The sequence below is a fragment of the Gymnoscopelus microlampas genome (assembly GCF_963454915.1).
Source record: "Gymnoscopelus microlampas genome assembly, chromosome: 1".
Taxonomy (NCBI): Eukaryota; Metazoa; Chordata; class Actinopteri; order Myctophiformes; family Myctophidae; genus Gymnoscopelus; species Gymnoscopelus microlampas.
In genome coordinates this window covers 35,206,640-35,219,675 of record NC_139962.1, presented here as the reverse complement: position 1 = coordinate 35,219,675, position 13,036 = coordinate 35,206,640, and the positions used below count along the sequence as shown (strand labels likewise).

General features: G+C 44.2%; 1 protein-coding gene across 3 annotated transcripts in view; it reads right to left on the bottom strand.

Moving 5' to 3' along the window:
* Positions 1 to 2,694, bottom strand: part of mtss1lb (MTSS I-BAR domain containing 2b) — a 79,850-nt gene extending 77,156 nt beyond the window's left edge. For 2 of the 3 annotated variants that reach the window (XM_084057024.1, XM_084057025.1), the window contains exon 1: positions 2,098 to 2,694. In XM_084057024.1, coding sequence (XP_083913150.1) covers positions 2,098 to 2,166 — 69 coding nt within the window. In that variant the 5' untranslated portion in view covers positions 2,167 to 2,694. The remainder of the gene's footprint in view (positions 1 to 2,097) is intronic. The other variant, XM_084057026.1, reaches the window with a different exon arrangement.
* Positions 2,695 to 13,036: the final 10,342 nt, after the last annotated feature.

Here is a 13,036-nt window from a genome sequence, read left to right as displayed (position 1 = left end):
ATGTTACCAACCCCAGGTTCTGTAATAATTCTGTAATAATGAACATCCAACATTTTACATCAGCAGCTCCTCCTGGCTACATGTCAAAGAGTCCTTGAGCAAGACACTTAACTCCTACAGTAACTGCCCCCTGAGTGTGTGTGTGTGTGTGTGTGTGTGTGTGTGTGTGTGTGTGTGTGTGTGTGTGTGTGTGTGTGTGTGTGTGTGTGTGTGTGTGTGTGTGTGTGTGTGTGTGTGTGTGTGTGTGTGTGTGTGTGTGTGTGTGTGTGTGCGCGCGCGCGCGCGTGTGTGTGTGTGTCAGTTTGACGAGATAGTGTTATTGTAATAAAGGTATCACTGTTTCATAACACATAGATAGTATTATGTAATTCAAGCTAATTTCTTCTTCTGAGATACTGATAAACATCCCATACTATGCCTGTTTGCCTACGTCAGTATCTAATTCATTGTTCCTGTAGTTCACATCTTGATGACATAGCATTTCTCCATAGTTCCAAACCTTGGGGATACATTGTTTGTTTGCCAATGCTAACCAGACCCTAGTAATAAAGCAAAGCAGCATGTTTTTTCGGACTGAATGGTAGGCCAAAGTATCTTTATCTTTGTGTTCAGATTGCACCTTGTGACGTCATCGACCAAAAGCCAGTCTGAATAAAGGCGATATAAGCCAGCAGGTAACAGAGAAACCACCAAGAGAACAAAAAGACACCCAATGCAGACTGCATAGAGACCAAGACATTGAGGGAGCTTGTAAGACCAATGACGTCACGACAGTAGCACTTAACATGGATGAAGACAGGCAGGTAGACAGGCAGATGGGGGGATAGAGACTATACAGGCCAGGAAGGTGTGAGTAGCTGACTTGCCTGATATGCAGACAAATAATGCAGAACAGCAGGCAGACAGACAAACGGACATAGTATGATGACAGACGGTCACGGGAATAGACAAGCAGACAGACACCCGCCCAGAACAAAGTATAGAGGGCAAATAATAGTGTGAAGACAGACATAGCCTATGTAGCCTATATAATGGTGGGTAGTCAGTCAGGCAGGCACAAAGAAATACTGACAAATACAGACAGACAGACAGACAGACAGACAGACATGATGGCAGGCAGGCAGACAGATATAATGGCAGGTAAGAGAGACAGGCAGACGGAGAGACAGGGTCAGGCAGGGAGGCTGGGTGTCTGACGGCTGTCCACTTTCTCACGCCTTCATCTCAGCCTTGGAAATCAGTCTGACAGAAAATCAATGACGCTGCACTCTGACTGTTCCACCTTACAGCCACACTCCTCTGAATAGAGAAAACCTCAGCGATGATGCTGGGTATTGGCAAGCCGTGTCTGTTGTCATGCTTTGCTTATAGTCAATCAGATGCTGCTGATGTGATGAGGACTCAGCTACCATACAGATGAAAATGCTCTGAGACACACACACACACACACACACACACACACACACACACACACACACACTAACCTGCTGTAGTGTGTGTGTGTGTGTGTGTGTGTGTGTGTGTGTGTGTGTGTGTGTGTGTGTGTGTGTGTGTGTGTGTGTGTGTGTGTGTGTGTGTCACATACATGTCCCACATACACGCAGTCACGCACAAAGGCACACGGCACGGCACGGGCGCGCACGCACGCACACACACACACACACACACACACACACACACACACACACACACACACACACACGACATGCGGTGAAGTGATAGTAATTCTCCACGGTTCAATGTCGTGTGGTGGAATGCCCCAGAGCTACATGTACCGTTACATGCTCAGACTGACAGTCTGCTGGACAGGTTTCACGCAAATGGAAGGAACCCCCCTAAACGCCGCATAGCCTGTGTAACCGTCAAAACGGCGATGTCATGTGTTGTATACGGTTTAACAACCGACGCCCTGGCGTGTTGTAGGCTAATTAATAACCTAGTATCTGAATGAATACATGGCTCGACCAAGAATGCATGCGATTGCAAATACTCCTTCAGGTTGACTGGGTGATCCATGACTGTGGATCCACCCGTGAGCCGTGACCCGTTATATTATTATCACCACGTCGATCGATTGTCGCTTTTCCGACAGCTTACCTTCATGTCGTTGACTATCGCCTGGAACAGCCCCCCCAGGGCCCCGCACTCCTTCTCCACCGTCTCCATGTTGGCGAAATTATCCACCGTGTACCGAATCTGCAGAGGCACGCACTGACAGCGCGCCACCAACACCCCAGTGAAATAAAGATGTATTTAATTCCACCGACACAACGATGTGTTCTCTTCTCTCTCCTCAGTTCAGCCGGTCCTATGGTGCTCACAGCGCGGTCTGTCGTCCAAGGCCACGGCAGAAGGGGATGGAGATGTAGAGAGAAGAAGATATTTAGAAATACAACACGCCTGCCTGTCTGTCTGCTGCTGTAGAATATCGCCTTGCCTCCTGCAGACTATGGCACAAGGCAGGGAAAGACAGAGGTATGGTGAGAGCCAGGGAAAGAAAGATGGGTTGTTCTCTCTCTTTTCTCTCACTCCTTCTTCCCCATGCAGCGCCGGCTCTAGCGCCCGAGACAGAGACTGGCGGCCAGACGTACAGACCGTAGCACCGGGACGTTGACGTTCATCTTCGCGCAGCGAGCGCGACGCGAAATCGGCAAAAAGGATGCATGAAAGGCGGCGGAGAGAGAGCAGAGCGCAGCATTGGAGCGATGTATCACAATGTGAATGAGGGGAGGAGGTGTGTGTGTGTGTGTGTGTGTGTGTGTGTGTGTGTGTGTGTGTGTGTGTGTGTGTGTGTGTGTGTGCGTGCGTGCGTGCGTTTGGGTGTGTGTATGTGCGTGCGTGAACGCTCGCCCTAAAACACAGTCGCCCCAGGGTGAATCCGGCGACCTCGGAACGCTCGCCACCTGGTATTCCTAAACGTAACTTGATTGATTGATTGATTGATTGGTTGAATACTTTATTAGCAGTTTGCATAAAAAAGCACAGGAAAGTACAGTTCAATACAAGGCCTGCTAGGATTTTAAACCCAAGAAAGCCTATATGGCTTGTTTCCATCGGGGTCCTTTCCTTTGTACTCAATTCATCGAATAACCTCAGTAAACTATGCCTAAAACCTATACCTTATTCCTAAACGTAACCTCAGTAAACTAAGCTTAAAACCTAACCTTATTCCTAAACGTAACCTCAGTAAACTATGCCTAAAACTTAACCTTATTCCTAAACGTAACCTCAGTAAACTAAGCTTAAAACCTAACCTTATTCCTAAACGTAACCTCAGTAGGCTAAACTAAGCTTAAAACCTAACCTTATTTAAACGTAACCTCAGTGAACTATGCCTAAAACCTAACCTTATTCCTACACTTAACCTCAGTAACACTATGCCTAAACCTAAACTTAGATATTATTTCTAACCTCAACCTCAATAAAACAAATATGAATACAAGAACCGCTGGGGGTGAGCGCGGTCGTCAAAAAAAGTGTGGGTGAGCGTGTTTTGGGGCGAGTCTTTCGGTTACCCGTGTGTGTATGTGAAGGCGGGCTCTGATTGGTGCGCAGGCGGTGGGCTCAGCAGTGCGGGGAGAGCAGCCAGTAATACGATCCATGGGAATCAAAAAAGAAGGCTGGACAACTCTGGACAGCCTGTCACATGGCCCCACACACACACACACACACACACACACACACACACACACACACACACACACACACACACACACACACACACACACACACACACACACACACACACACACACACACACACACACACACACACACACACACACACACACACACACACACACACACACACACACACACACACACACCACCACCACCACCACCATAAAATATAATAGGCCAGGGGGGGAAATGTCAGAGCACATGAGTTCAACACCCATGTGCTTTCAGTTCCACAATTCATTTGGTCATTGAACAATACAGGAGGAAGTGAGGAAACTGGGCTGGCTCATGCCAATTTAAATGACCAACATGAAAATGGATGTTAAAGTAGTAAGGAGGGTTCAAATTACAGAACACAATACGCAATGAGAGGTCATTTGTCTTTTTGGCTGGACAAGCAGGACCAGCATCTATGCATAATGTCTTTGACTGACTGACTGACTGACTGACTGACTGACTGAATCAGAAGCCAAATTCATTCTAATTTTCTCCTCACCTCCTCTGAGACCCGGTCAACAAAGATACGGATTAAGTTAAGTTGCCATTTTCATTTTTCTTTATTCATTCAAATGGAATTTAGGCCAACACATCCCATGTATAACCATGATTATTATACCTGTTGTGTTAAACTGTTTCAGTCGTGCATGTGTGACCATACCGTTATCCTCTGTACATCAATTAGATTGAAGCACAACAGGTGTCTGTGTAGTCACACAACACACACTTTTATAAAAAAAAAAACAGCTTAACCGTGCCGTGTCATGTGATATGCTATTTCAGTACACTGTAACAACAAATATTACTAGGCCCACTACAGAAATTTGCAGATGAACATTTCATATCCAGAAAATCACATTATAGACATTCCAACTGACTATGCCTCTAACAAACTGCCCACAATTTCACACATTGCCCATACAGGGATATATAGTGGGTTTTGACTCATTCTTGTCTTAAATGTCTTTCTCTCTCCGCCAGGCCAAAATCAGCAGAAATATGCATTGTTAGGCATCAGTTTCTGTTGTGTTTGACGTCACATGCCCATACATGGTGTTCCCTGAGGTCAACGCGAATCGGAGGTTTTATGCCCAGGTTTAGAAATGCTCAACGACAGCGCAAATCAACTTCAACTTCTTTATTGTTAACACAGGCTTAAATGTGTAAAAAAAAAAAAGGTGGGTGAAATTGTTTTTTCAAACAAGCTCCAATCATTTGCAGTTTTCAAGAAAAGGAAGAACAGCAGAGAGAAAACAAGAAAAATAGGTCAGATGTGAAAAATATTCCTGATATGCATATGGTGAAGAAATGGCAATGGAATGAGGCAGTCAAAATAGTAACAGACATACTAGCAGCAAATAGAATAGCAACATATAAAAAACCCTTGTGTGTATAGTCTAATGTACAGGGGAGACATCATTTAACAGTATACAGTATATCAGACATGTCTGTGTAAACATAAGTGGCAGTTCCAGTACAGCAGCGGAGTGCCCCTGCAGTCTTACACACACAGAAAGTAATCCTGTGTAGTTGCCTGTGTTGTCAAGACAGCCTGGCAACAGGCGGTGCTCAACGCTTGTTCAACAGTCTGATGCTAGCCAGGTGGTATGACTTCGGGTATGGCTTTTGATACAGCGCTTGCCTGCCCGTGGACACTAGCAGCGTGAACAGATTGTGGCTGGGGTGGTGACTGTCCTTGATTAGTTTAGGCTTAGCTTTGACCCAAACACTGCTTCTCATATATTCAACAATGCACTGGGACATCTGCACCACCCTCTGTAGGGCTTTCTGGTGGAGGGGAGTGCAGTTCCCATACAGCCCAGCAGCCAAAGCATTCTCACTCCAAGACTCCCACTCCTATGGGACAGATTTGACCAAACGTCAAACGTTTGACTGGAAGGGGGTACCCTCGACGGCACATGTTGACTAGGGGGGATATGAGTTATATAATTCTGTCCCTAACGGGACATAACACGAACGAGCGCTGAGTCGGCTGAAGTGGACTTCGCAACGCTCGGCACGGCGACTGGCTCGCCTGATGCAGGGGCGTCAATTGGGTATGGCAGGCTATTGCAGCTGCCATACCCTGGCTCCAGGGAAGAAAAAAAAAAGAAGTACTTTTTTGATAATAAATCGGGAAAATCAGGCAAAAATAAGAATTAAATAACATAACCCTAACCTAACCCGAATCCTAACCCTAAAACCGAAATAAAGTAACCAGAAACTGGAAAAAAACGAACCCAACCCGCCCAGAACCGCGCGCGTGCATGAGGCCGCGTGCATGCTGCCATACCTTAGCTTTTGCTGAACTGACGCCACTGGCCTGATGGCTCGCACGGCAATGCCTCTCATAGCTCAAGTCCGCTTTAGACGGCGCGCCTCCGTCGTTTCAACCGTTTTTTTGGCGGACCCGGGACGGCACCGGATGTCAAGCGTTTGACGCTTGGTCACATTTGCCCAAATAAGTCACTATAGGCCGTTTGGGGAGTGAGAGCGTGTTCATGCAGCCCAACAGTATATGCTCTCGATGGTGTTGTTGTAGAACAACCTGAGAATGCAGGGACCCACTCTAAATTTCTTCAGGCGCTACAGCTGTCTATTTCACCACGGGCATGGTGGGTGTCCAATTTGAGGTCCTCAGCGATGTGTATGCAGAGAAACGTAATGTCTCTGACCCTTTTCACTGCAACTCCCATCTATGAAGATGTTTTGTGAAATCACATATTTACACATGTGATTTATCTTTTTTTGGCTGTGAGTGTTTACGATAGTTTTCTTTCAAATACGATAATTTTAAGCCTCCGGTACGATAATTCAACATTTCCCATCTGGCAACACTGGTCTGATGTGATGTTGCCCACTCTCACCACTTGGCGGCAGTTTGTCAGGTCCAGTAGTCGCACATGCTCGGGTGCAGGCCTAGGTTTCTGAGTTTTATGTCGAGCTTGGCAGGAACTATTGTGATGAATTCTGAGCTTTAGTCCCAAACAGCATACGTACACATTTGTTCTTCTCTTCCCCTCTCTCATCCTCACTAATTCATCATAGAGGGGATGGGAGGGGTTCTCCAGGATAGCGTTCTGCTTCCTCCTTATATTCCCCTCCGCAAGCACCAGATTGTCCAACACAAGGACAACTACAGAGCTGACTTCCTCACCAGCTTGTTCAGTTTGCTAGCATCTCTTGTGTTCATGTTAGCTATCTTCCATTCACTCCATGTCTGGCATTCAACTCATTGAAAAACATTGTATAGCCCTGGATATGGTCACTAACCAGTTAGTCCTCCCTTTGTGCGACTAGTGACTGCTAGTGAACCTTGCTTTAGAGGAAGCGTCTGTGAGGCCTATCTTTGGAGCAGCTGACAAGGAGCAGAGAGGCAATGTTTTGCAATCCATAGCGGGATGCACACACAGACACACAGCATGGTGTGTGTGAGAGAGAGAGTAGATGCACAATTGCACAATTGTGCAATTGCACGTACGCGCACGCACACGCACACGGACACGCACACGCACACACACACACACACACACACACACACACACACACACACACACATAGCAGGCTAAATCGCAGACTAAACTGTCACAGCATGCTAAGAGAGACCTCACGTGGACCATGGGAGTGGGAGCCTGTGTGTGTGTGTGTGTGTGTGTGTGTGTGTGTGTGTGTGTGTGTGTGTGTGTGTGTGTGTGTGTGTGTGTGTGTGTGTGTGTGTGTGTGTGCGTACGCGCATCTTTTTTATTATAATGTTCACCTACTGTATGTGACCTTGACAGCGGAAGTATGACTGAATTTAAAAAAAAAATGAATATACCTAATAATGTTCTTGTCCTGGATTAACCCTTATTTTAACATAAAAATATCATATACACTTATATTGAATATAATATAATGTTGACCGAAGCTCTATACTATAGGTCAGCTCCCTTTTCCCTCAACACCAAATCTCTTTGGCGATAAAAGCTAATCTACAAGCTCACAATGTGTTGCAACACAACACAAAATTCTACATTAGCTATTTTTGCGAATGTTAGCTCCAGAATAGGAACACTAGTGTTCATGTGGTTAAGTAATAACAGTAACCAAGGCTAACACACAGGCCAGGATTTAGTCCTAATGGGAGCGAAGCATTTCTTCAACTTCAGTTGTATTGAGGTTTGGAACAGATGAGAGTGAGTCTAGAATGAAATTAGCGATGGAACTAGATGTTTGGCCGATGGCCCTGCACGATTATTGGCTGCAACCTTCACGCAATTTCCATGAAGTCCTATTCATGTTATGGCTAGAGAGGTTTATTTGGCTTTGTCCTATTCCCTAAGTGCACGTCTTGAACACAAGGGCCAGTAAACTATCCATCCATGAATGTAACATCCTCACAAATTGTGTGCAGTAACAATTTTACAAAGCTTCCCCAAATCCCTCATCTCCAACAAACACACGTCCAAGAGGAAATTTCTGCCACAATACATTCTGTTGAGGTGAGTCAAATTCATTCCGAGTGGACAAATCTACTCCGGCACATTCCTATATTTATGATGCGTATGTTTAGAAAACCACACGGGACAGAGCAGGGTGAGAGACGCAACACTAAAGAGTGGTTTAATATGTGCAGTAATAGCTCTGGGCAGTGGTTCAAATCAGAGGCTCACGGCCAAGAGAAAGTCAGCTCTCATTCAATCTGAGGTCCAATACCACAGTCTGTAACACGCGTGCCCACACACACACAAGCATGCACGCACGTACGCGAGCGCGCGCACACACACACACACACACACACACACACACACACACACACACACACACACACACACACACACAAAGACGTGGTGAATTACACTTTTAGAGCATATCCGTGATCATAATATGGACATACCTAAACATAAAAATAAATAAAAATGTCCTATTGTTATATCAAAAGTCCCTAAAAGGTCAACCTTAATTACTTTCTGGCAAACAAAAACGTACTGGTTTTAAAGAAAAAAGACCATGACATTTCTTTTACATTAATTGTTTAATTCAATCCTCACGGCCTTAGCCTGGTTCCAGACCATAGACCCCGCCCACTCTCTGAGTGAGCTCCTCTCAATCTGATAATCAGGCTATCACGGCCTACCAGTGGGCCCCAGTGGGTTCAGTGATCTTGTAAAGACCACTGAACTCAACTGCAAAGGTGTTATGCACATAGTAAGTAGCAAACAAAGAACTAGCAACTCACTCGTAAATGAAACTGATGAGCTGGTTCTGATGGCATTGTTTCAGGTTGGAAATGGAAAAGTCTTGAGTAATCAAGAGATTATTTCAAGAAATATCAACTGATTCTCAATTAAGCCATACAGTACAAGGTTCTGCCTGACAGCAACCTTATTTAAGTCTGACTCGAGTTGAGGTCACTGTGAATCAAGGCCTCACTTCTGCTCAATTTTCTGTTTGAGCATAATGACATGGCACAGACAATCTCTTTGGACCATAGGTAGTAGGCAATAAATAAAAAAAATACTATTAGCATTACAAAAGAAGTGCACAATTTCTGAATATACAGTATTTCTCAAGTAGGAAGTTGTTGAAGATTTGTCAAAATATTGTAGTTTTAAACAAGTGTTTAAACTAGGAACTCAACTTAACTTAAAACGTCTTCTCTATTTTTGCAGTTCATTCAAAGGAATGTGTGATTATTAATTTGTGTAATATTCTTAAAGGTTAAATAACTCTATATTCTCTGATAGTACTCATTGCTTAGTAACAGGAGTTTCCATGTCTCTCCAGCTCTGACTTGCGGAGACTCCGGTGCCGGTCATCAAATTATTGGCTTAGGAATGCGACAAAAACTAAAAAATCTCCATGAATTCAAGGCTTCATGAGGTGTGTAAGAGCTGGAGAGACGGGGAGAAACCCCTGTTACTGAACAAACACTCTATAGTAATGATTACCATCAGAATATAGTGCTTTAATCTTTTAACAAAAAAAAAACGTTTTGTTTTACCCTACATTTAACTAAAGCCAATGAGCTGTTGAGGGTAGCCTACAGTAAAATAAAATAAAAATAAACATGGGGCAATCAAATGGCATTTAGGTAATGTGTCAAATTCCCGGCTCGGGTGTGTTTGTTGGAAGCTAGCAGGGAACTGCACTGGCAGTTCCTACTAGTTGCAGTTGCCTGTTTAGCGAATTGGGGCAGATAGTGATTCGGAGGGGAACTGGGGTAGATAGCGTGAACCTCCTGTCTCTCGGTGAAATCTGTCCTCAGATGAAAAAAGAAGTGGCTGGCGACTTCATGTGTACCAGATGTATCAGCATGTGGTTGTCTACACCCTCCCCAGGCCAACAGTGGGGGTTGACAGGGATGGCAGTGTGCATGGGGATTGGGGAATTGACAACTGGGAGAAAAACTATTGCTCTTTCTCCCCGAATCTGATAATAAATAAATAAATGAGAAGTGAGGGTTATTTTGAATTTATATTTGCATAAGTTATCAATTTTCAATTTAAAATCTATTTCTTGGTGAGCAGCAAGTGAATGTCATGGAACCGGAGAACCAAGAACTATGTCCACTGTTGATTCACAAATCGAGTGATTAACATAAAATTTGAAACCTAAAGTACAATAGAAAAGCAATCATTGCAATTAATTCTGATACATAGAATTATAGCACATAAGATATATTAGCGGCTGGCATGGCCAGACTATATCCCTGAGTAGATTTGTTTTATCTCTGGCGGATTTGTCTGGTTTCCAGGCTAAAGATATTATGCCTTCATTTTATGGCTTAATATTTGTTTTCTTAAAAAAAAGAAGAAAGAAAACTCTAAATGATAATTATAGAACAGCAATATACAGCACACAGATGTCTATTGTACATGGGTTCACACAGTGATCATCATGGCTCTGACTATCTTTGCGCATGGTGACTCATTGAATCACTGGGAGCAGGTGTCGTCTAATGCTGTCTAACCAAAGGAGAGAGAGGAGAGACGAGAAATCAGTTTGGAGTGGGAGGAGAGTGTGAGAGGCGAGAGTGAGAGACGAGACGAGACAAGACAAGATGAACAGCGAAAAACTGAAATGGTGTCAAGGGGGAAACAGAGAGAAAGAGAGGGAAAGGAGGAGACAGTGAGATGTGGAGTGTCTCATGGTGACCCATTTCAGAGCAGTGATGGGGTGATTAAGCTGGAATCAACCAGAAATGTGCAAATACAGCTGTCTGCACTCAGAACAGAATTCAGGATGGCTTCATTCTGAAATTGTATGCATTCACACCATATCTTTAAAGGCAATTTATTATTGTTATTAATTTATAATAAATAAATAAATATTTTTTGGATCATGGGGGGCTCTTGCATGTAATAGCACAGAATGCAGGTGCCACTACTCTTAGTCTTGTTTATTTCTACCTCGACAATGTTTTTTGTTTTTTTTTAGTATTGCTGACCTAGAACATCCACACTTCCACAGAGAGTTCAAAGGGAGAGGGGCTGCTGGAACCACTAGTATCACAGCAGGTCTGAGTCTGAGATGCTTAGATGTCTCCTCTGCCTTCATTGACATACTGTACATGTTGCTCAGACTGGCATACGAACACACACACACACACACACACACACACACACACACACACACACACACACACACACACACACACACACACACACACACACACACACACACACACACACACACACACACACACACACACACACACACACACACACACACACACACACACACACCCTCTCAGGCTATCATCCCTGGGTGGGGTCAGGGGTTAGATGTCAGATGACCATTAAATCTGATGAGTTAGCATTTCCTCTGTGAGGAAGTTGCACAAACTTGAGCAACATTTCTGAGCTACTGAAAGCAGATGTGCCCTGTTTTAATTGAACCCGAGTCTCCCATACAATGTGAAGCTTCAAGCTAGCCTGGTGCCAGAAATCATAAATTAAATGGGGCTTAACATTTTTACAACACGTTATTAAGAAAATTAACTGCTGTATGACAATAACTAAGTATGAGGGGCTTGGAACGGTACAGATTAGTTAGTATTACTCCACAAATGTTCACAAAAATAAAGACTAAGGAGTAAAGGGTGTCTTCTGCAAGTCTGATAATTAAACTAGAAAAAGTGCTCCTCGGAGCACAGGTCTCCGCCAGGTCAGGTACGTTATTGTGGCCTCCTGGTGGCGCTATAATAGGCCAATGTGAAAAGGGTGACATTTATTCTTAGGTCGTTCACGGCAACTGCATTCATGATTTGAGGCATTTTGTTCCAAAAATGTGTTTTGATAAATTAGACCTGCTGGTGGCGCTATAACAGGGCAATGTGAAAAGGGGTGGCATTTCTTCCTCGGCCTAGTGGGAATGTGTGTGTGCAATTTTATGGAAATGGCAAGCTGCGTTCATGGTTTGAGGCAGTTTGTTCAAAACGGACCAATCCTGCAAACTTTGGATGGCAACCTTAACCAATGAGGATGGAATATGGGAAATTGGATTTGATTGGTTGATCACATGACTATAGAGATACTGTGTACCGATTTACATGAGGTTTGGTTAAAAACTGTAGGAGTAATGGGAAAAAATGGGTTTTGCACAAATCGGCCTCCTGGTGGCGCTATAACAGGCCCATGTGAAAAATTGGAGGCAGAGGTTCTGAATTGGCATCCAGGGAGTGTGTGTGCACAGTTTCGCAGCGACCGGGCCAACGGTGCCAGAGATTAGCTGGTAACACACGGACACACGGACGGACACACGGATGGACACACGGACGGAGGGTAAAACATACTCTCTCGCCATGCCTTTCGGCCTGGCGGAGACAACTAGAAAAAGTGCTCCTCGGAGCACAGGTCTCTGCCAGGTCAAGTAGGTTATTGTGGGCCAGCAATGTTAGAAAATCGGCTATCAGGATGAAAAATCGGATCACATGACTATAGAGATAATTTGTACCGATTAGTGTGATGTTTGGACAAAATCTGTAGGAGTAATAACAAAAAATGTGTTTAGCAAAAATTGGCCTCCCGGTGGCACTATAAAAGGAAAATGTGAAAAGGGTGGTATGTGTTCCTCGGCCTAGTGGGAATGTGCATAAAGGCTTCACGGCAATCGGACGTTGCTTTTATGATTTGAGGCATTTTGTTCAAAACAAGCCACTCCTGCAAACTTTAGATGCCAATTTAAGTCAATCAGGATGGATTATGAAAAATCGGACAGATCCGTGTTGATCACATGACTATAGAGATAATGTGTACTGATTTGCGTGATGTTTGGACAAAATCTGCAGGAGTAATATCAAGAAATATGTTTTGCAAAAATCGGCCTCGCATTTTGTTCAAAACTGCAAACTTGGGAAGCCAATCTTAACCAATCAG